Genomic DNA, 25,965 nt, shown 5'->3' with positions numbered 1-25,965 from the left:
AGTATAACCAGACGTAATTATATATTTTGTGACATTACATTGCCGAAAGAGCGACGTTGAAGGTAGAGTAAGTGTGAGTCTGTATGTTACAGAGAGCTAGAGTCGGTACGTGTGAGTCAGATGTTGTGGATAAAGAGTTAAAAGTATGGAGTGTGTATGCGCGATGAGTTAAGTGTATTAAGAGTATGAGAGTAGAAGTACGTATACCGTACGTGGTATGTTTTGGAGTATATATGTATGATGGAGCGTGGATTTTAAGAGGAATGTCAAGCTGTGTCGTGAATAGTGGTCAAAATAACGTGCCTTCCAACCAGTGATGATGACTAGGCCCAGGCTTAGCTCTCGGGGTTGACGTAGTGATCGCGTCAGGAGCAATTGAGATGTCATCGCTTCTTCATGTTGGAGTCCGGAGTTTGCTAGGGTATGTTTATGATTATTTTGGGATGACTGGTCTCGTTTGCGATGCTCAAGGTTTCCAAGAATCTACTAACCAGATACCACGGGGAGTAATACTACGGGAAAGTCCATGGCTTGCATGTGGTGGGAGTACGAATGGATAGAGAAGTGAGAGTGACTGAAGAGGAATACAGCGTGCGAGTGAGTGGAGTGGTAAATTGGAGTGAATCAGTTGTGTGAATATCGGTAAGTGAGTCAATTGAGCTTTGGAGTTGCTCGAATACAAGTATACTGGGTAGTCAAGTTAGGAGTTTTGGAGGAAGTGGTTGTGAGTCGGAGAGTCACCGAGGTAGGCCTCGACCGCAACCCTTGACTGATGTCGTTCTGGAACCTGTAGCTCTAGGTAGTGTGTTATGAGAGCCGATTGTCGTGATATTTGTCATTCCGGAGATGGGCCTCCACAAGTTACCGCATTATTTATTTATTTTTAAAATTTATCTGAGAAAGTGTACCGAGTGTTTGAAATTCGTCAACACTAAGAGGTTCCCGAAGTCATACTCAGATATTCAATTAGATGATGGTGTCTCTCTCAGTGTCTCTCCCGCGTCATATTTCATACAATGTTTCATTTGGTTTCTTTTCTTTATTTTATTTTACTTCTAATTTAATCAATCAGCTTCTTCCACAAAATAAGAACTGCGACCCTCTCGCCATAACGTAGCATCCCGAGCGCACCAGGGCATGCCGCTACCAACGTTCGTATCTCTCATCTCCTAAAGATTTAGATTTCATTTTTTAAATTTACGTGTGCGTATAGACCAGTTAACGATACCGGAGAAATAAAAGTCGGCTGGCACCCGTCAGGATCCGGAGGAAATGAGAGAGGTGACCAGTGGGCGAAGTGTAACGTGGCTCGATTTTATTTGATTCGAATGGTTGAGTAATTTCATTGAGTAAAATGTATGTGTATTTTAGTTGAGTCAAATCAAGTATTAAAAATGTACGTTACAATTTATTCACATATAAATATTTTATTCAATACTTGGAATCAAAAAAAATTTTATTTATTAATATCAATTATCTAAAGCTATGATACATAAATCTTGATCATTTCTATGATTGAAAGACATAAGTTTATTTAATTTGAATTTTCCCGCTATTATGTTCAAGCACCTTCGCGTGCACCCAAAAAATTATACAGACCTGATGTTTACATCTGTCGAAATAAAAAGTTACTAAATGCCAAATATAATGTTGAAATTTATTAAAGAAACTACGCTCAACTAGATATTTATAATTACTGAAAGTAATTTTTTAATGCCCCGATAAAAAAAGATTTTACATAATTGTATAAAATTGGATAGAAGAAATGGCCCGATCCAATTCTATACAATCGGACATAATTATATCGAATTGTATACAATCATATAAAATCGTATATATTTTGTATATAATTTATATATAATTCGTATATAATTTTCATATGATTCTACATTTGTAAATAATCACATACTGTAGATAGAGGTGATGCATAATTATATAAAATTTTTGTATAATTATATACAATTATATACAATCGTACATAATTCTATATAAAAATGCAAAAAAGAATAATAAAATTATATACAAATGTATGTATTTTGTATACAGTTATATAGAATCATATATAAATTATATACTAATCATATACAAATTACATAAAAAATATATACAATTATATACAAACTATATACAAAATATATACAATTATATGCGATTGTATACAATTAAATATAATTATGTACGACTTTATACAATTGGATCGGGTCATTTTTTCTATCCAATTTTATACAATTGTAAAAAATCTTTTTTCTTCGAGTGTTCAACGTGCTTATAAAATTACTTGTACAAAGCCCTTTTTTCGATGAATTTAAGAACTTTATTTTAATTACTTGTATATAATAAATAAAATACTGACAGGTCAAAGTCGATGAAAATATTATTTTTCAATTTCGGGTTTTAGACTTTGCTAGCATTAATTAATGATTTTAACATGATATATAAACTTTTTCATTCATTTAAAAATTAACATTTTTTTGCATTTTATAACTTAAAATAATTTTAATTTAATTTTAAAGTTTTCAGCTCTAGTACTTTTTTTAGTGTGGCTGCCGGCCACTAGGCAGCGCCACATTTTGTGGAAAAAAGTGGGGGACACCCTTGGAGAATGGCCTTAATCGTAATTAATAAAAAAACTTAAAACCGATAATTCATAAAAAATTATGGTACTATTTTTATTTTTTTCTCTTTACCAATTACTTGGAAATCTAACGAAAAAGGCGAAAACTAAAATCAAAATGGAACGTTACGGTACCTGTAAATCTGCTGGACGGATGACGAACAATATTAAAATATATATCATTAATTCTGACAGGTTATGCTATGATTTCTCACTTGGTAGGAATTATTTCTGTTAACACATGTGCAACTCAATCAATCATATGAATTTCATAAGGTTAAATTTTATGAAAAAATATGGTTGTCGATTTTTACACCAATTGGTATAGTGAAGTTAGATTAAATTACGAACTATTTATTTATTTTTTTATTTATAAAACTTAGCATTTACGAAGAAAATATAATAGCAAATTATTAAAAAAACGAAATTATGTTCGTTGTTCAAAATTTAATTTTCACAATGTATAACTTTAATTGACTCGTGTACAGCGAGTAAACCTCTTTGGAAATAATTAATGTGAAACGAGTACATCATAGAAACTAATAATTATAACATAAAAACTAATACTTATTTAGTTTATTACCAAAATTACCGGGTTTTTTTATGTAACAATCGGCAAATGTAAGGCAGCTGATGGTTTCTGTTGAAATATTTTCAAGTGATGACATACTTGAACTTCTTGAACGTTGGAATGTACTGTCGAATTTATCTGCACGGCCAGCATTCCGAAAAATAAATTTGTATATTTTATTCAGTCCTGATGATGTTTTTTCAGTCTACGATTATACAAAAATACGTGCACAAAAAAAATGAAAGACAAAAAGAAAAATATAACTCGATCATACCAAAAATGAACTGAAATTTCGTTATTTTAATTAATAATGAAAAAAAAACTTTTTTATATTTTGTGATAAAATATGAAGATAATTTTTTCTGTTTAAAAAAATTATTTTATGTAATAGCACAATGACAACAACAATAATAATGCGTCTATTGTTTTGTGTGTATTATTCACTAAGAAAAAAATTATTTTACTTTGCATTGCGAGACAATAAATTGTTTTCATAATTAATTAATTTTTGTAATTGAGAAACTACCCAATTTTCTGTATTCGACCATTAAGGCATTTTACACAGTTGAAAATTTTGTGTTCTTGTTTATAAAAATTCAATGGTTAAATATTTTGTATCAATTATTTGACACCATTAAGTGTAAATTTAATTTAAGTTGAATATGTTATCTGATTTTAACAAGTGATAAACCTATCTTTTTGTTCGATACAAGTATAAAGTGCTAAATTAACACAAAAAATTGAGTGGAGCGTTTGGAACATGTGGTTTGAGTTAAATTTAACACAAATTTTCCAACTGAATTTTGACGCGAGATTTATAGCATGCACATGCAATAAAATAATTAATTTTTAATTTCGCTATTAAATCTCTGTATTTATTAATTTTCATTTAGATTCGCGGAAACTACGCTCTAAATTATTTTAACTTGTTAAGATAAAAAACAGATAAAAATACATTTTTTTAGTGATCTTAAAATCGTCGTAAGATATAAGTTAAAAAAAAAATTCAATCAAGTTATCTGGAAAATACGGATTCAACACGAATTATACTGAAAGTAATAAAGCATATAGTGTGCTCAAAAAAAAAAAAAAAGAATAACTTTAGTCTGAAAAAACGTATATCAACAAACTTTTCGTAAGTGTACCAAAATGAAAAAATCTTTCATTAAAGTTGTGTTGTATCATCAAACTAAAGTTACGAAATAAAATTCAACAACTTATCCAGGATAAAATTTTTTTTATTTTTTTAAAGTATATTTTGTGATGACATCATATGGAATATATTTTGTTTTGTTCGAATTTTCAAATTACTTAAAGAAAAAATATTAAACCAATCATAGGACTTTTTGAAATGTCGTAAGTACCCTAAACATTACTTCATTTCAGAAACATCCTCAAAGCAAAAAAATTCTTTTCAATTTAAAGTTATCTGTGCCGTCAAGTAAATTCAAAATTTTTCGAAATTTTCAAAGTAAGAAAAATTTCTAAAACAGTATAAATCCATAATTAAATTAATCAACAAAAAAAATGATACCCTAAACAACAATGTCAGAGCCAATTTTTAAAATACGCCTAGCCAAACAAGATAGAACTGTGCGATCTAGAATAAGATTGATCAGTGGTGCATTGACACAACATGGCTGATAGTATTCATATTTAAGAAGATAAAGAGCGTACGTATAACAGTTAAAAGTTAACAAGAAGAATAACAAGAACTAGAGTAGCAAGAATAAGAATAACAGGAGGAAGAGATGTGAGCTTTAAACCACGAAGCAACTGAATAAACATATTGTTAAAACCGTATAATGCAGAGAGCCTGGATAGATATGTGTTTATATCATTAAAAATTGATGGTAACGAATTATAAATTGGTAAATCAGCCCATGAATATTATAAGATAATCTAATAGTTAGATTCTTCTAGAAGTGCTTTCTTCATAGCTAAGTGAATTTATTAAGATTTTAGATAGTGAGTTTTGTTTTTAAATTGTTTAAAAAATACCAAAGCTGCTATACTGTCTGACGTTGTTGAGAATCGATTGGGAAGCCGTTGAAGTTTGACTAGCAGATGTTAAATTACGATTTTCACCATGACTATGTTGAACTGATGTTGATGATAAACCAGCCGTTAAATCTGTCTCGTAGTTAGTTACTGATGTACTCAAACATTTTTGTAATTTTCTAATTCCATGGGTGGTACGTGAATGATGATGGTGTTGATGATGATGATGAAGAGAATGATGACGCGATTCCATTGGAGATTTACGAAATATATTCGATAATCCAGTATCATCATTAACTAATAATGAAGATGTTGATCCAGGATCGATTGCCAATGTACGATTATTGGTCGATTGATTAATACCATCATTACTATCACTATTATTGTCCCCACATTTTTCAACGCTGACACTCATTATATGTCTCGTTGTTGTAGGTGACACACACATCCCGTTCATCTACAAATCAGCCAAATTTATTTATAACAGTCAAAATCTAATCTGTTGATTGGCTATTTTTTTTCTATTTTGTTATGAAAGTTGTAGTTCTAAAATGGCGTCAAATAAACTATTCAACACATAAAATTTAGCTCAAAACAAAAGTCATGGTATGTAGTTAACATCTGAATTTAATGTTGCTTTTTTTTAACATAATTAATGAAGAATAAGTAAGGTACTAGAAAGTGAAAAAAAAAGTCAAATAAATCCTAATTTTGAAAAAAAAATTTTCCCATACAAATAAACAGTATTTTATATATATAGAAAGAACGGAGATAACATACAAAATGTGGAAATTAACATCCGCACCACAGACGAGTATACTACATACAAGAATATTATACTCATTTTTAATAGATGGGGATCTGTTTTTGTACAAAATTCTCAAAGAATCATCCGTAGCGTAGTTATACCGAACAAATTGGTGCATCCAATATTCAGAAATTTTTGTATCTTTGATACAGTAGTATTGCATTGTAATAATCTTAAGAATAAGAAAGATCAGCAAGCGAATGCAGCTGATATAAAGTTCTTCGTTAGATGATATAAGTAATATTCATCTTAGAGACAAACGAATTCTTGGATTTGTTTTCATATAGCTTTGAAAACAGAAGACTTATCGCGCCAATAAATTAGGGTAATTAACCCGCCCTAGCAGATGTAAATCACGGTAAATCAAAGTGATTGACCGTAAATTACGATGATTTCATGGTGAATCGCCGTGAAATTGCGGAATTCTTAACTGTAGATTTACCGTGATTTGGTGAATGGCTGGATATCACCGTGATATTACAAAACTCAAAAAGACAATTGACAGTGCTCATTTGTGATTTAACACAAACTGACCATTTTTTTTTTAACCAACTCACCATAATATTTTTTAAGAGTTCAGTTCTGACCATTAGGTTACAAAATATGCGAAAATAACAGAATAATCACGGTGATATCATGGTGTGAGCGCGTGGTAATTCAGCGCGATTTACGGTGAGTCATTGTGATGTATAAAAAAATCAAAATGATCCACGGTGATAGGCTACAGTGATTCACAGTAAACTAGGTCGAACATGATCTTTTTATTATCATTTGTCCAAAACGAAATCTTTTAAGATACCCTCTGTCAACATTTTTCTATATTACCTGCGTTGGAACAACAAATTTTAAAGCTTTTTTAGCTAGTCTAAACAACTCAATTTCCGCTCAATGCTAATTAGCGATTTCTAGGGATAAAACAATGCTTTATTTCTACTTACTGCATTAGTTTATAAATTTATTTTGCGCATAATAATTGCATTAATTATTTATATACCTCATTTGAACCAACTAATATCACGGTTGAAAAACGCGCTAATCGTCTGTAATTGTCTTGTTTCAACTGGCTACAAGTATTGAAAATCAAGACCATCGCAGATGATGTAAAAAATAAAATGTGTGACATGAGATGAAAAATGATTTCAGATTTGGCGTAATGAGTAGTCAACCTCAGCTTCATCTTAAATCAAATTCGATTAATCCCTGCTATGCAATACGCACTATACCAGTTGTTCTCTGAGCATGATGTACAAAAACTATTTCATAACCTTGATAATTTTTTGTTCTTATTGAAATAAAATAGAAACATGAAATTATTTTTACTAATAAATTAAAAATAAAAACATAAATAATAAATAATTCTAATAATCAAAACTTTGATCAACTTTTTTTTTACCATTCAATCGATAAAATTTGTGAAATTTTATTTTCCACTCAAGTTCTAGTTTTTTAAAATTGCGATTAATTAATCAATAATAAATATTTTTATCTATTCATTTACATTTTTTGCTACGAATTATCAAAACTTTGGAGTTACGAATCCTACTTAATGTCTCGTATAAATAATTTATTCTATATATTATTCATTCATTAATTTATATTAATTTTAACAAAAAAATGCAGAGTCTTAAATAATATCAGTCAATCATAATTTAAAACGGAGAAATGTAATATGCAAAAATATAAACTGTCATTTGATGAATAATTATAATATGTACTGAGGTTATATTAATGATAATCGTTAAAGTAAAATAATTATTGTTATTGATAATGACGGATTATCAGAAAAATTTTATTAGTTAAAAGAATTATTTACAAAAATATCGAAATTTTCTACCTTTGTATCTAATTTTAAGTCATCAATATTCATTTTAAAAAAATAAATTTTTACATAAATAACGATTATGTTGACATTATTATTGTTATTAAACCATAAATGCTATTACGTGCAGTCGAAACCTTTTATTCATTTTTTTTATTCATTACCAAGAGAAATATTAATTTACAATTAATTTTTTAATTATAACTGTTAAGGAGATCTTAATAATTTTACTAAATTAATACAGTTAAAAAAATATTTAATAATTAAATTTCAGTACTATGCTTAGTTAATCAACCTGAGAAAAATCTCGACAAAAAAGCCGTAGCAACTAAAACCTTAGTAATATATAAGATCGAAGCTTAATGAAAAATATAGTGTTGTCTTATACTGGTAGTCCAAGACGAAGAAATTAGTCATTTTCAATATACTTGTTATTAATATATTGTACCTTGATCTAGTAATTATTGTGTACTAAAGTCGTTGTGTCAAGGTCACTTTGTTTTCAGTTATTTTGGTATGGAAACTAAATTACGAATTTTTCATTAATGTCATTAAGTAATTGCATTTCCCATTTGTCTCATCATGTATGACGTTCTGGGTTATAATAACGCATTCTCATGGTGTTAATAAACGAAGCCGAGTAGATGTAGGATCCATGGTCAGTAGTACAGGCTTGTATGTGTGAGTGCCGTAAAGCATGACCGTACAAAATATAATATTTTAGCCATCGACTTATAAGATTATTGTTAAATCGAAAAAAAGTGTAACAACATAGAAAAATTTGCAATGAATAAAAGAATGCTATTTTAATATTTAAAAAAATTTTAAACCAAAAACCTAAATTATTTATGGGTTGACTCTATGATTTTTCCGTTTCTCATGTAGAAAATAAATTTATTTTAAAAGAATGTTTTTAAAACTAGAAATTGTTAGTGTGTTTTGAGATTGAATTTCTTCATTACATATGTAGAAAAATGCGATCAAAAGTTTGTTTACAGTTACGTCCGTTGGTCTGTTATATTATATATGATCATAATGAAACTTGACAGATGCAATCAATAAAGTCAACTTCTTTTTGAAAGGTTTTCAATTATTCTTCAAACCTTCCTTTTTGAAATTCGTTAATGGAAACTTTTCGTTCAAAAGATATTAACAAAAGTTTATGAATTTTCTGATCTTTACTATACAGTAAAAGAGGATTTGTCGAAGTGAAAAAAAGAGGCACCAAGCCATACCCGGAATAAAAAGGAATACATTAGGGTGACCCAAAAAAAACCGACTATATTTTATTTCGAGTCTTTTATAAAAATTTGTTGGCTTACGATGTTTTAAGAAGCCTCTCCAAAAATCAGTTCAATAAAAAATTTTCAAGAGGTCACTCATGAATTTTGAACATATTAAAAATGATCGAAATCCGAATTATTTATTTAAAATTTTTTTCTTTCTCTCGACAGCGATAGTTTATATTTGTGAAGTCATGACTATGCTGAAAATTTAAGCCCAAAATTTAAATATTTAAACCGCGCTCAAGAATTTTGAATGCTTTCGAGTACTGTCTTTTGGACGTTTTCGAGCGACCCTTGATTATTTATAATAAAGCTTCTCGATTTTTTCACCATCAATTTGTATCACAATAAATGAAAACATAACCCGAGAAATAGAAATGATAAATTATTTACATACTTTTTTATTGTTTAATTCAATTTTTAGGTTTTTTCACTTATTCAAAACTTGCCAAATTTTATTGTTTAAGACTGTCCTGTATATTTTTGGTTATACAAAAATTATATTTTAATGAAATGACAATAATTGAGTTATAAAAAAATACGAAAATTAATTCAAAGCATTAGTTACATATTATCAGTTAATATTAAAAAATCTTGAGCGCCGTTTAAATATTTAAATTTTGGGCTGAAATTTTCAGCATAGTCATGACTTTATAAATATAAACTATTACTGCCACGAGAAAAAAAATCGGTCTGTCGGTTGACCCTGCGGGCCAGCCTCAAAACTTCCCGCTGTTTTCGACCTCAAAGAGCTCGAAAACATTAGTGTAGATATATTTTCGAGCTCCAAAATGCTATCACATGCAATTGTTTTTTTATGATCTTTTCAAGCTCTAACAAGTTACCTGTTATGCTGAAGTTTGAAAATTTAAGAATCGAAAATCATCAATGAAGCGGTTTTTAAAATTTAGTTCCTGATTTTGTTCAGTAAAATAAGTGTATTGAGGCAGAAATCAATGTCGGGGATCAAAATCAAGATTTAAATAAATTTTGACTCATGTAAGAAACAATAAAATATGAAATATCCGATAAAAATAATAAAAACTACGTTTTATCGATTTTTTCGTTGATAATATGATTTAAACTAAAAACCAAGTTCGATGACATTATATGATCAAAAGAAACCATAAAAAAAGATGAGTTGGTATGATATCAGGCACATTTCAGTACGTTATATTATGATTTATCCGGAAAAAATAACATAAAATGTTATTTTTTTAACATTTCAACGCCGATATCTTTTGAACTAATCAATCGATTTTGATAGTTGACGTGGCAATCGGCGCGTTTTATTGAATTCTAGAGCTGATTAAAATTTAAAATCGATCGCGTCAGTCGTTTCGAAAATATTTAGAAAAAACCGTTTTTCACCATTTCTTTCTCCCGCGATAACTCTCGAACGAATTATCTGATTTTGATGTTTGAGGTGGGAATCGACGCGTTTTATTGAATACTAGAGCTGATTAGATTTTGAAGTCGATCGTATAAGTCGTTTTTGAGAAATCAATAAAAAACTAAAAAAAAATTTTTTTTTTTTCGTAATTCGCCAATATTTTCGAGTCTATTCGATCAAATAATCTGAAATTTTCAGGAAAGTTGAAGGCCAACAAGCTCTTTCGATTGCCACCTCAACCATCTAAATCGATTCATTAGTTCAAAAGTTACAAAGAGCTTACATACACACACACACGCACACACACACACACGCACACACACACGCACGCACACACACACACACACGCACACGCACACGCACACACACACACCCACACACACACCCACACACACACACACCCACACACACACACACACACACACACACACACACACACACACACACACGCGCACACACACACACACACACACACTCGGACATCATTCTGAAAATAGTCAGAATAGCTTCCTAGGACCTCAAAACGTCGACATCTGATGAAAACTCGATTTTCGAAAATCGGGGTGAAAACAATAACTTCCTGAAATTTTTGAAAATCGTCGATTTTCTAAGCGGGAAGTTAAAAAAATTTAGAAATAAAAAATCCTAATTTTGAAAATCGAACTCTTGAAAACTTTTCATCAAGTTGTTTTTTGGATAGGCTTCTTAAAACATCGTAAGCCAACAAATTTTCATAAGAGAATCAAAAAAATAAAATAGTCGGTTTTTTGGGTCACCCTAGTATACATATTTCTTATTTTAGTTAATTCAAAAATGTCATCTATATAAATAAAAATCAATTGCTGTTTGTTAGTCTCACTAAAACTCGAGAACTGCTGAACTGATTTGGCTAATTTTGGTCTTCAATTATTTGTGGAAATCCAAAGAAGGTTTAAAAGGTAAATAAATATGAGTTTAGTATAGTGCCGGATAGCTCAACTGGTAGAGCACTTAGCGTGATACCGACATGGTCTGGGTCCGATTCCCAGTTCAGGCTATCTATATTTTTCTCAATTTATTGATAAATTGTCTTATTGAGAAGGTGTGCATATTTAGGTTTCCACTATATTAAATTGGTGTATTACCGTACGATGGACGGTGTGGCTCAATAAGTTATAGATCACACTGAACGGAATATACTATAGTGCCGGATAGCTCAACTGGTAGAGCACTTAGCGTGATTCCGACATGGTTTGGGTTCGATTCCCAGTTCGGGCTATCTGTATTTTTCTCAATTTATCTATAAATTGTCTTATTGAGAAGGTTTGCATGTTTAGGTTTCCACTAGATTAAATTGGATTTTTATATAGTGGAAACCAATTTAATATAGTGGAAAGCTAAACATACAAACCTTCTCAGTAAGACAATTTATAGATAAATCGAGAAAAATATAGATAGCCCGAACTGGGAATCGAACCCAGACCACGTCGGTATCGCGCCGAGTGCTCTACCAGTTGAGCTACCCGGCCCTATAGTATATTCCGTTCAATTTGATCTATAATTTATTGGGCCAGACCGTCTATCGTACAGTATTACACCAATTTAATATAGTGGAAACCTAAAACATGCAAACGTTCTCAATAAGACAATTTATAGATAAATTGAGAAAAATATAGATAGCCCAAACTGGGAATCGAACCCAGACCATTCCGGAATCGCTCCGAGTGCTCTACCAGTTTAGCTATTCGGCCCTGTAGTAAATTCCGTTCAATTTGACCTATAACTTATTGGGCCAGACCGTCTATCGTACAGTATTACACCAATTTAATATAGTGGAAACCTAAAACATGCAAACCTTCTCAATAAGACAATTTATAGATAAATTGAGAAAACTATAGATAGCCCGAACTGGGAATCGAACCCAGACCATGTCGGTATCGCGCCGAGTGCTCTACCAGTTGAGCTATCCGGCACTATACTATATTCCGTTCAATTTGATCTATAACTTATTGAGCCACACCATCCATCGTACGGTAATACACTAATTTTATATAGTGGAAACCTAAACAGAGTTGATTTTTTTATTTTGCTCTACAATCGATTGAGGCAGTACGAAGTCTGTCGGCTCAGCTAGTTTTTAATACAAAAGTTAATTTCATATTGATTTTATATTATCATTTAAATAATGATTAGTCAGGGATAATTTTTTTATTATTTTTAATATGGTGAAGCTTCTACGTCAACTGAAAAAATTCTTGGGTAAACATAAACTTTAAAATCTATCTTACAAAATTGAGTTACAACTTTCGGTTCTAAAGTTATTCAAGGATAAAGCGATAATAGGTCATTTTCAGAAAAATGTATCCATACATACATGCATACGCCCATACATATATAAATTTTTGAACCGAGGTTATTTTGCGCATTTTTTCACAAAATAAAAGATATTATAACAAAATTTTTAGAAAATTGCGATCTTAAAGCACGTGTTAAAAACTTGAATTTTTAAAAGTTTCGGGTGAATTCAACAGACTGTTATTATCTATTTTAGTTTGACCAGTTTTAATTGGTTTTATTTTTTCAACTCACACAAATATTATTTAATACGAAAGTAACTGTTCGGTGAAGAATTGAATATTCACGCTCCCCGCTCTCCTCCTGTCACTCACAGCAAGACAGCAGCACAACATAGCAGCTCAGATCACCCGCGAAATCAGAGCCAATCAAATAATGGCTTTTTGAACTGTTAGTTCACAATGTGAAATAAAGAGCTGCGACGCGAAACGCATTGATTCGCTACTTAAATCGATTTGACGACCTCTATCGAGCTAAATTGTTACATCGACATATATAATTCTAACAAATTTTCTGATTAGTTCAACGTCTCGCTATATATTTATAATGAATTTTGTTATTCGTTAAATATCACGCCACATTTCTCTTTAATTTGTGATTGCTCTCCCGCTATTGACGCATGCGCTGCATCGCTCTCGAGAGGAAGAAGACGCTACCGTCGGAGGTTTATTATGATCATTGGAAAAATAGACGCTAAAGTAATTGTATCTTTTGGTTGAGTGAAATATAATTGTTTTTTTGTTTTTAGCCTTTTGTTACAGTTCAATTGTTGAATTCGCTACATTCTTAGAAAATTAGATTAATTTTCTGTTGAGTATTTTTTATAAGTTTGTGAAAGTTATTTAAATAAATCTTCAGTAGGAAGTATTAGCTCACCACATGGACAAGCATTGTAATTCGCTGCGTAATACAAGAATATTAAAGTTTTCATTAATTTTAAATTAAAATCAGTGTACTTCTTTTTTTTTTTTTTGACCTGTCACCAGCCAACATCAGATTAATTTTCCTTTTCTTTTGAATTTAGTTTCGTATTCTACGCTACAATAACACTCATTATTTTTACATTCAAATCAACACACAATATATATTAACAATACTCCTGATTATCACAAAAGAATTCTTAGAAAATTTTAAGTACAAACGATACTTCTGAAATGTAAATTTAACATATGATTCGTATTTTCATCAGTATGCTCTGTTTGAAATACTTCGGATATTTTGACTTCGCTTGGCATCTATTAAATATTCGCTACACGAATACACATCGATTGCTGGATATGCATATCGATGAGTTTCTGAATAGAAAACAGCTGACGTCTTGCTCCGCTGCTAAATTAGACGCCTTCTTACTTGCTAGCAAGAAATCTCTGACCGCTGTCGCTGCACTTATTGTACTAAATGGTGAATTAGATCCTTTCCTCATCAGAATTACTGTTTGGTGTCTTCCTTCTGAACTCAGAGTTGTGTGGATGGCTTCACTTGAACTGCCGAATGAATGCTTAACATACAAACAGCTACACAACATGCTAAAGGCTAAAGTACGAGCATGGGAGAATTCTGAGATTGGTGCAAAGGAGTCCATCTCTCATATTGACCGTGACGGTAAAATCTACATCGAAGCTAGCCACTGTCATTCACTACTAACCGGCAGACGAGTGTCGCTAGCCAATCCACTACCGCTACCAACTATTTCAGCTACTTAGTGATTACACCGAAAGAAAAGATGAGCGAACCAGGGTTGTGCCGAATTTATAAGGAAAAGCACTTTGTGTTGTTCTAAGTTACCAGAACGCTTCACCATAGAACCGGTGTACAATTGTTTACCACTACTGGCTCTGTTTTAATCGCTTGAGACGCCATCACCTTGATCTCGTTGGCAAAACACTTTTACAACTAGCTATAGACGAAGAAGAAAAATCCTGAAGCTGTTTCACCGCTAACTGATACACGCTACGTTAACGCCATCTGTGGAGGCGCAGATGAACTTGCTGAGACAATACAAGTTGCTCTCGACACAAAAAGTATGAGTTCCACAAGATGTTTCCCGCTCGCTAAGTGGGCAAGTAATTCACCTGAACTACTTGCTCAAGTAACCCCAATAGAAAAACAAAAAAATTCACCAAGAGAACTCGGTGATACTACTGTGAAAGTGCTTGGGTTAACGCGAAATTCAACACAGGATAAATTCCAGTTCGGCTATCCGCTACCAGAAGCTTCTCCAACTACTGAACGATCCATATTATCGGAGATAGCTTGCTTGTTTGACTCACTTGGGTTTTTATCACCCATCATCGTCGGAATCAAGATGTTCATGCATTATTTACATTAATCTCTACACTTGACCTGGAACTTGCTAAGATTTTTCTGATCAAGTTTACACAAAATCAGTTCTATTCACAGGATATTGAATTACTGATAGATGGTGATTCTTTACAATGAAATGATCATCTCGCTAAATTGATTCTCGTCGTCAACTGCCGTAGAGTACTCTGAGTTTGCAGTCGCTTCAAGAATTCACTACTGAATGATCAACAGAAAAGTCCAACTATACTACCATAATCATCTAGATTGACATCGCTGTTGATTGATCACTCGGGACATTTGATCCGTAGATAATTGATCTGCCGAAAATTTATGCTTACAACAATTGATCCAAGTGACAATTATGGTGTGTAAGATTACCATTAACTCTTTCAAATATTATAATTCCGAAAATTTTCTAACAAGTAATAGCCTGATTTGGTTACGTATCATCGTCTGATTTTCTTTGAAATGGTACAGTATTATTGCAAGTGCATGGGCATACATATTTTATATGTTCATGCACACAAAACCCCTTAAAAAAAAGCACCGTACTATTCCAAGCGTATAGGTTTATATATTAAAGTTTATATATTTAAAGAATTTTGTCAATCGTTGATTTACATGTATGAGGTATCTTTGGATGAATTGTCTTAAGAATTGATTGTCCTTCTAAATTATTTTACAAAATATTTCACATTCGAAAGACCCTTAACCACCGTAAAAACGTTGGTAAAACACAGTGGGGTCACGGTCGGAACATAGTGGCGTGGCTGCACAGAAACCACCGTGGTTAGACCGTGAAACCACCGTCGAATCTCTGCCGCTGCACTGTCAGGACACTGAAGGCGTGTTTCCACAGTAAAAACACCGGGATTTCCCGAGTCAAAAATAAAACTTGATTTAGACTTAGTCACGATTTAAGACGACCAAGTCTAAATTACGTTTTATTTTTGACCAGGATCAACCGTGATTCTAACGTGGCGCTGAAGCCGCTAGGGTTAACGTTATGTCAATTTTTGAGTGTGGTTTATATAGCTGCTGTAATTCTCTTAACAATATACCGTGGTGTTTTGAATCGCATGAAAAAATTCGAAAAATGACAGTTTTAAAAAAAGTTTATGTAATTGAGACTTTGTACGTGTTTCTTAAATACCCGTAACTTAAAAGTGTAATTTTTGTACTCTTGTTCATGATTTTTAGAAACTTTCTGTAGTTTTAGCACGAAATTGTTGAAATTTTAGAAAATTTCAATACTTAGCTTATTAATCGCGTGAGGAAAACAAGATGTAAATCTTCAGTCTTCGTAAAAGGTAGTTCGTACTTTTCACTTCACAATGAAGTCATGAAATTGAGTCTGTTGGATGTTTCCGCCAGCACCATTATCATAATATTTGAGAGAATTTAATTTTTCCACCAAAGGATAATTGTTTTTTCATACTCTACTTATATCGTTTAAAACAATATTTTTTTATTGTTTCGTATGCAGAGTTTTATTTTCTAAACTTATAAGAATCGACATAAAAACGTCCCTCAACATAAAATTGATTGACTAATAAACAAAAAGGAATAAAGAGCTACCACAATTCATATATAGAAACAAAATAATTATTTACGTGCAAGATCAATAAATCTTTGTTTCGAATAGTAAATTGGAAAAAAATTCAACAAATAAGTTCAAACCTATAGGTTGTAAAGATCTCCTTAATTTTTTTTTTTTTGTATTAAGAATACTAATTCGGCATTTATCGATAAATATTTATATTTATATACATAATTAATAGTGAAATGAAATAATCAATATTTTTTCTCTTAGTATTAATATCAAAAATAAATTTTAAAGTGAGTCAAAAATTATTTTGAACAATTTTTACCATTAAAAAATTAGTTAATGTACTTAAATATAAAAATATATTTAATTTTATAAAATAAATTTTTCTGAAATTATTTTGTGGCAATCATTTTTACCTGAGTCAAACTTGCTGTCAGGGAAGACTGCAAAATTAATTTGTACCTGAAAAATTGTCAAAATTGAAAGTAACCTTCATGACGCATTTTTTCTTTTAGTTATTATTTATAACATCGTACAATCCTTACAAAAAAAAAAATTTTAATACACAAAATTAACGGTAAAATTAATTTTTCGCATAGTAATTTTTGTCTTATAAATAATGAAATAGCGAGAATATATGTATATTCGGGTGATTAAAAAAATAACAAATTTTTTTTTTTTTTTGGAAACAGGTTTAAAACTTTCATTTAGATATAAAAAGACGCTTGTGAAAATTAGAGCTCTTAATATTAACATTAGGAGGTTCCGCATTGCACTTTTCTATTTTCCAGAAAAATAACATGGAAACATTTTTTTTTTGCGTCTTCTGATTTTTATAATTAGCTAACGATGCATTATAGAAAAAATCAGCAGGCATGTTTTCATAGGAAATTAAACGTTTTACAAAAAACGTTCTCTTATCATTTTTCGATAAATCCATCTGTTCAAAACTTATTTCAGCTTGAAGTCAAATTTATAGTGAATTCCGAGATTTTTTTACTTTTCCGGCCAAAGTATCAGACATCACAAAATTTTATAGAAACTTTTTTGTAGACAATTTTATTTTCTACACATTATTTCGAGTAAAAATTTTCCGAATTTCGCAGTGTTTTCTAGTTATTTTCATTTTAATGTCAAGCTCTTAAAATCAATCAGAATACTATTTTTTAAGGGCTTCACATCGAAATGGAAATAAGTACAAAGTCGTACAGAATATACAAAATCTTTATTGAAGATAATTTATAGGGGATAAAATTGTCTACAAAAAAGTTCCTATGAAATTTTATGATAAGTCTGATAGTTTCGCCGAAAAAGTGAAAAGATCCCGGAATTTACTATAAGTTGACTCAAAGCTCCAATAACTTGTGAACAGATAGATATATCAAAAAATGATAAGAGATTTTTTTTGTGGAACGTTCAATTTCCTATGAATATATATCCTGAACTTATCTGTACAGTGAGCCATTGCCGAGGTATAAAATTCCAAAATTAAAAGTTTTTTTTTTTTTTCACATGTTATTTAAATGGGAAATTAAAAATCACGAAGAGGCACTACTTGATATTAATATTAAAAGCTCAAACTTTATCAGAATTTTTTTTCATCCTCTTTAACCATATTTTCATGGTAACTTAAGAAAAAAAAATTAATTTTTTTTTTTGACTCAGTCTAATTTATATTATGAACCACGGTTAATATCAATTTTTTAACGCATAAAAGAATTTATTAAACTTAAAATAAATGTCTTTGAAAAACGAAGTTCTTAATTGTACGATTCAGAAATATCTCATTGCGTGACATTTTGATTACACCTTTTGAATTAAGTGGCTTTACATAATTAATCAATGAGATCTCATTAGCCATATACCAAATCTCAAAACATTCAAAGGACAATGGGTGGCACTTATTTAGACCTGATAATTTTAGCTTAAAAATAATGAATATTTCACAGTTCGGGTACTTTTATTCGCGAATCGAACAATCGAAACACTATCAATTATGAAGAAGTCGATCGGAATCGAGGTAAACTCTGGTTCAAAAAAACGATAGATTCTCATTGCTATATATAGAAGACTTATAGTTGACTATTGGCTGCATGCACGAAAATGCTAAAACTAATAAATCTTCAGTGTGAGATGAATAAAAATATAATGACCGCGCCACCGAAAAAGCGGACCGGAACTTTTCGCGAACGACACATATACACAATACACATTTATTGCTATAGTAGTACACGTAAGCGTACGTAGCCAATAGCACTTTCTCATTGAACTTATTAAGTGTTATAAAACCTTCATGAGAATTTATTGGAATCTATCGAATTTTATGACATTTTTTAAACAGGGAAATCTGATTATTTCAATTACTGTCATGAAAACTATCCATATTTTTTTTTATTTATTATTTTTTTTTTTTTCAAATACTGTTTCTTAGATTTTCTCTTAGAATTTTCCAATAATGCATGTGAAATTATTCTTATATTATTATTACAAATCAATCAATGCGATGAGATAAATCTTAATCAAGAATGAACCCTAAATCAAGTGCATAATTGAAATTAACATATGCCAAATTGCATTGAAACACCATAAATAAACTATAAATATTTGACACGCTGTGAAAGTGACTACAAAAAAATCATAGGTTGCTTATAGTAGACAATGATAAGAAAAAGATCCAATTAGAGTTTGATGAGTAACAGTAAACCAGTGAAATTTAGATTTTCATACATTTCATATTAAGCTACATAAGAAATCACAACCCGGGAAAAAATTTTTTCATAAAATTTTATGAAGATTTATAAAATTTGATGAAATTTCAAAAAATTTTATAAAATTATACCAATCAAATTTGGTGAAATTCTGTGAAATTTTATAAAGTTTTATAAAATTTTATACAATTATATGTAATTTTATAAAATTCTATATAATTTTATAAAAGTTAATAAAATTTGAAAAAACTTATGAAATTTTATCAGGAACCATGAGATAATTCTATGAAATTTCATAAAATTTCGCAACATTTCATAACATTTTGTAAATTTTCAAAAAGTTTTGCATAATTTCATAAATTTTTGCAAAAACTTCATAAAGTTTTATACTACAAAATGTTGTCAAATTTCATAAAATATTATGAAAATTATCTCATGGTTTCCAATATAATTTTTATTAATCTTATAAAATTTAAATAGTACAATTTTATAAAATTTCATAAAAATATTCTTTCCCGGGTTATTATATCACGTTACAGATGCCATAAGGGCGTATACCTGCAAAATATACCGCTGATAAGCCATAAGGGCGTATAAAATTTTTGTATTTTTGGAAATTGACGTAATTATGTTCTATAGTATATATATATATATATATATATATATATATATATATATATATATATATATATATATATATATATATATATATATATATATATATATATATATATATATATATATATATATATATATATATATATATACATCAAGCTTAAATAAAGGGTCAGAGCAAGTAGGACGACTATATTAATCTCTTTATTCTAAAATACAAATTGCATATTAAAAAAATCTTTATATTTTTAACAGAGGAAAGTAATAAAAAAAAATACATATATATGTATAGCTATATTATGACTGTTGTTCAATTTCTACAATGGAAGATTTTATCATTCTACGCATTCGTCTATAAATACAGTACCGTCATGCAATTAATTGAAAGCATTCTTCTTTATGCCTTACATAGTGCAAAGTATATATATATACGTAACAAAAATTTTCTATTATATCAACCCTAGACAGTTTTTTATTTTATCGATTATTAATGTCATTAATTTTAAGTTCCTAATATACCAACACTAATTGCCAACATCCCAGATAGCAAAATGACGTCTTGATGAGTTCTGAATGAGTTCCTATTTATGATTTGGACGTCTCATCAACATCTTAAAGGAGTCTTTAAGAAGTTCTCAAGATGTAGAATGAGCCACCTAGCGAACTCAATAAGAAGTCTTAAAAAGAGTTCTCAAAGAGTTTTTTTTTTCTGACTTCGTAAATAAGACTTTGTCATGAATTTACCATGACGTCTTTAAGGAACTCCTAATTTTGACTTCATAAAGAAGTTTAAAAATGAATACATTTGGACGTCATATACCTGACGTCTTATTTATGGAGTCTTCAAGAACTCTTTATTAAGAGTTCTTAAAAATAACACCTATTAGAAGTCATTATAAGACTTCTTGAGGTCGCCTTCCAAAAGACGTCGTAAAGCAGTCATTCCGACTTGAATGCTTTCTGGGATAGAGTCATATTAACACGAGAACTTTTTTTTTCATTTTTTGACGTCACTTTGTAGTATTAGTGTAGTGATTTATTGAATTAAATCACATTCAAAAATAGCTTTATTTTTATTTGTAGTATATGCGTATCAATTTTTATACAATAATAGTTACTAAAGCACACGAAGGTATGGTACAACTTAAAAATTTCTTGTATTTTTTATACTTGTGATAAATTATTTAATTTTCAGAAATGAGATAATGGAATGATTCAAATTCAACATTACCTTTACGTTTATCTTAATATATCTCAGTGATTCTGAACTAAAATATTGAAAGAAATCGAAATAAAAAAGTTTCTTTTGAAATTCTATGTTAAAAGTGTCTTTTGTGAGATCATTCTAAATTACATTTTAAATTCACGTTTTTTATTTTAATTTTCTATGAGAAGCTCAACTAGCGGCGGATTATTTGTTTCTTAATTACAACAACAAAAAAAAAGTTTTTTATATCCACTTGACCAAAAAAATAAAATCTACGAGCGTTTGTTAATTAATATACCTTCAAAATTTCGTACCAACTTTGTAAACAAAACGATATCCTTTTCGAAAATCGCACCATTATTTGTATAATCTGTAAAAAAAAAAAGTAGGGAAAAAAAACTTTAATCTTTTCGAATTTCATGTTTCATTCATTCATAAAATTATTTTAGGTACGTGACGATTTGTGATTTTTTATTTTTTTTTCTGAAGATGGTCAAGTCAATAACGAGAAAATTGTTATTCTAAATAACTGCTGGTTTGATGGTTGAAGAGATCAATTCTAGTAAAAAAATGATACATAGTTATGTGAACTAACGCGAAAAATTAAAGAAACAGAAAAATTTTAGAAATTTATTAGTGATTTTTGCAAGGCTGTAACTATGTGAAAAATAATCGTATCGAGATTTAAAAAAAAAAGTATTTTATAGCTTGAAATCTCTAGTTTTGGTTCGATTTTATCTAAATTTTTAAAGAGCTTCGGCTGTTGCGCAAACATGAGAAATACCGCGAGACAAAAAATTTCCAAATTTTTTTTTCTACTTTTTGGCTTTTTAGCCCACAAGCCGTGGCAAAATTTTTCGGCTAAACCGATGCTGAGATCGTTTAGAAAATTTATGCAGCTTTAATTCAGTTTTTTTCTCAAATTTGTTGGACAATTTGTCACAGAGATATCAGCCTACCAACCGAAAAGGATCGTTTTAGCTTTGATCATCGATATCTCAGCTAATAATAATCGGACGGTAAATTGTAAAGTGGGTTTAAAAACGAATAAAGTCCCTAAAAGACGCTTTTATCGTTTCTTAGAAAAAAAAATTTTTTTTTCATTTTTAGCATCCATTAGAAGTAAGTTCAAAAAAATTTATTTTTTTGGTTTTTCAGTAAATCAACCGCTACTTAATAAATATCGATGAAAAGAGTAATGTTGCCAGATTTTTTTAGCTTGATGTACCCCCAATAACCCTGTAAATATTTAAGTGGATCCATCGAATCGTTTTTTTGGGATGATCGATCAAAATTATGCAAAAATATTAAAGGAACAAGTATTGCTCCTTGAATTTGTGTATTCATCATCAAAATAAATTTTTTTTTTATTTTTATTCCATTTTTGCGTTAGTTACTCAGTAAATGTAAAGAAAAGAAAAAAAAAATGAGAAAAAAAAAATTCTGAACAAGGTCAAAGAAGAAAAAAATTGAATTTTTTAACTTCCCGCCAAGAAAATTGTGAATTCTCAAAAATTCGGGAAGTTATTGGTTTCGGTCCGATTTTCGAAAATCAAATTTCTATCAAATTTTCACGATTTGAGGTTCTAGGAAGCTATTCTGACCAATTTCAAGATGATGTCCGAATGTATGTATATGTGTATGTACGTACGTACGTATGGATGTAAACATCTGTAACTCTTGAACGGATGGACCGATTTCGATCGCTCAGGTGTCATTCGACGGCCTCATTATCTAGCTGTAAAAATTTGAGATTAATCGGTCGGGTGCGTTCGCAGATATTTCAAAAATAAAATTTTTTCGAAAATATATTTTTTTTTTGGATAACTTTCAATTCGCTCGATGGATTAATTTCAAAATCTCATCAGCTCTAAAAATTTATAAGCCGCGTCAAATGCCACCTCAACTATCAAAATCGGTTCATTCGTTCAAGAGAAACCGTTGACGAAAAAATTAAAAATAATTTTTTTGTTAGTTTTTTTTTTAAATTTCTCAAAAACGACTAGATAAACCAATTTCAAAATTTGATCAGCTTTAGAACTCAATAAAATGCGTCGATAGCCACCTTAACCGTCTCAATCGGTCAATTTGTTTGAGAAATATCGTTGGAGACAAAATGATAAAAAACGTTTTTTTTTCGAAAACAACGGCATCCAAAAGTATTTTCGAGCTCTTTGAGCTCAAAAACGTATTCTTAACAATGTTTTCGAGCTCAAGGAGCTTGAAAATAGCGGGAGGTTTTAGGGTTGGCCCGCAGGGTCAACCAATAGACCGAGATTTTTTTTGTGTTCGACATTTTTTCGATATTTTTCGAATATTTTTTTTTATTTTTATTTTCTTCTCATTTACTGAGCAAGTGAAATGAATTGTTGTACGTTTTGAAAAATGTTATTAATTAATTACATATGATAAACGAATGTTACACTGAGAAAAAAATTTCGATGGAATGGAAAAAAAGGAAAGGAAGAAATGGTGCTAGGCAGCAGCAGCTGTAGTAATTCGGTGCTTGCCACTAGATCGCGCCCACTATTTTTAGTGTCCCTGGTAAGACTTATTTCAGAGTTATTATATTGCAAACTTGAAGCATTTAAAAGACGGGTACACCTTCGTTGTTCAATAGAGTAACAACAGTCTTTTTTGGTGGTGATAGATCTGCTTTACGTTAAGACACTAATATTTTTTTGAATACTGGTTCTTGATATACAAAAGTAAAAAGTTTATTTTAGGTAAAAAAAAAAAATAGTAAAATTCCATGAAATTTTATAAAATTTCATGAAAAAATTTTTTCCCGGGAGTCACATTTACTATTTTATTATTATATTCTGATAATTTATTTTAAATAATTTATATTAGATAAAATTATTCGAATTGATTACTCTTAGAAAATGAATCCATTAATGATGTATAATTAATTTTAAAAAACAATTACGATTTTTAAAGTTTTGAAACAGAAACTGACAAGTTAAAAAAAAAAAATATAATTTTATTTTTCTGTCAAATTTAATAATAATCGATTAGCTAAATAAACAAATATTATGAAAAAAAAAAATAACCATAAAATCTCAGATAATTTTTAAAAATTTCACTGAACAATTATATTTATGAAAGTTTATTGAAAAGAAAATGCGGATATCCGAGCAGATCTCTAATTAAAAAATCATGTAGGTTCCAATAGATTTTCATTAACTATCATAGAGGTTTTATGAGAAAGAATAAATTCTATCAGAAATTGCTCTAGCTAAGTTCAGATCTTATACATACATGATAAAAAAAAATGAGTTAATAAAGCTTTCTCCATTCTTTGCTTTTCCAAAAATGGAAAGTAGGAAAATTTCAATTTGTCCATGTTTTAAAAAGTGGAAAAAGTTTTATTCATCTTATATGTGAAAAATGAATAAGTGGGAATGATAGTAAATACAAAATTTATAATTAATTAGTCAATAACATTGCAAATACATTCGAAAAAATCGGTCTATCGGTTGACCCGGCGGGCTAGCCCCAAAACTTCTCGCTGCTTTCGAGCTCTTCAAGCTCGAAAATACTTTTGTATGCCAATGTTTTTGAAAAAAAACGTTTTAAGAATTTCTTTCTCCCACGATATTTCGTGAAGAAATGAACCGATTTTGAAGGTTGAGGTGGCAATCGGCGCGTTTTATTAAGTTCTAGAGCTGATTAGATTTTGGAATTGATCGAATGAGTCACTTTAAAGATAATAAAAAAAAACCGTTTTTTACCATTTCTTTCTTCCACCATATCTCTCGAACAAAATAACCGATTGAGATAGCTAAGGCAGCAATCGATGCGTTTCATCAAGTTTTAGAGCTGATTACACGGAAAAAAAATTCGACGAAAAATTCCAATATTACTATCGTAATCCTGGACTATACTTTTATTATCTGTAACTTTCAAATATATCATACGAAAATTTATAGTTTCTGAGGGATTTTTTACTATTCACTATCGTAATTTCATTAAGAGTTTGTTGTAAAAAATTCAATAAGAATTATTACAATCTTACTATCGTAAATAGTAAAAGAAGAAAAAATAAGATTTAATTATAATATTTATTCCTTTATTCTTCCTCTTAATTTACAGTGCTGCCTCTATGTTTTTACAATACAAGCCACATAAATTACGATAATTGGATTGTAAATTTTCTGAAATGGTATAGTATATGCCATCTGAAGCGGTTACGTATGAAAGACAAATGTTGTCACAATACCATGATGTGATGCTTGTGTGAGAGTATATATATATATATATATATATATATATATATATATATATATATATATATACAAATGATAACATCTATTTCGTTCGTATTATGTGTGGTTCAACTATATATATTTATAAATCAGTGCATCTTTAACTCTACTGTAATGCAGAAGTAGAGGTTATTTTTCATAAGATTCTTCGGACAATGATAAATAAAAAATTGAAAAAAACACTGTGCTTTCTTTATGACAAACCTATATAAATTAAGGAATATAATAATATAATAATTTGGTGGTGTAAGTATATTTATTACTATTCATTTCTTATTAAACTAAATATGCTGTGGGTATTTCGTTCGTTTTAAAATTATTTATCTGGACATGAAGTTTATTTTTATAAATAAGTAGTATCATTGTCATAGAATGAATGATTCTAAAAGAATGATTTTTTTTTTTATAAATTCAATGTTCCTAATTTTGTTACAGAATATTATTTATTTGTCGACTATGAATAATTTTATCCGACTTGGTGATGAGGT

General features: G+C 29.8%; 1 protein-coding gene across 11 annotated transcripts in view; it reads right to left on the bottom strand.

The window, feature by feature from the left end:
* The window catches only part of LOC103577291 (syntaxin-binding protein 5), a 245,942-nt gene that overhangs the window by 75,274 nt on the left and 144,703 nt on the right, over positions 1 to 25,965 (bottom strand). For 5 of the 11 annotated variants that reach the window (XM_053742555.1, XM_053742554.1, XM_053742559.1 and 2 more), the window contains exon 16: positions 3,198 to 3,323. In XM_053742555.1, the coding sequence (XP_053598530.1) occupies positions 3,198 to 3,323 (126 nt within the window). Of the gene's footprint in view, positions 1 to 3,197; positions 3,391 to 5,186; positions 5,644 to 17,095; positions 17,142 to 21,507; positions 21,580 to 25,965 lie in introns of all 11 variants that reach the window. The other 6 variants (XM_053742560.1, XM_053742564.1, XM_053742562.1 and 3 more) reach the window with 5 other exon arrangements.

This window comes from Microplitis demolitor, chromosome 10, assembly GCF_026212275.2.
Source record: "Microplitis demolitor isolate Queensland-Clemson2020A chromosome 10, iyMicDemo2.1a, whole genome shotgun sequence".
Taxonomy (NCBI): domain Eukaryota; kingdom Metazoa; phylum Arthropoda; class Insecta; order Hymenoptera; family Braconidae; genus Microplitis; species Microplitis demolitor.
Note: the sequence above shows the minus strand (reverse complement) of the source record. Positions and strands in the feature narration are given on the sequence as shown.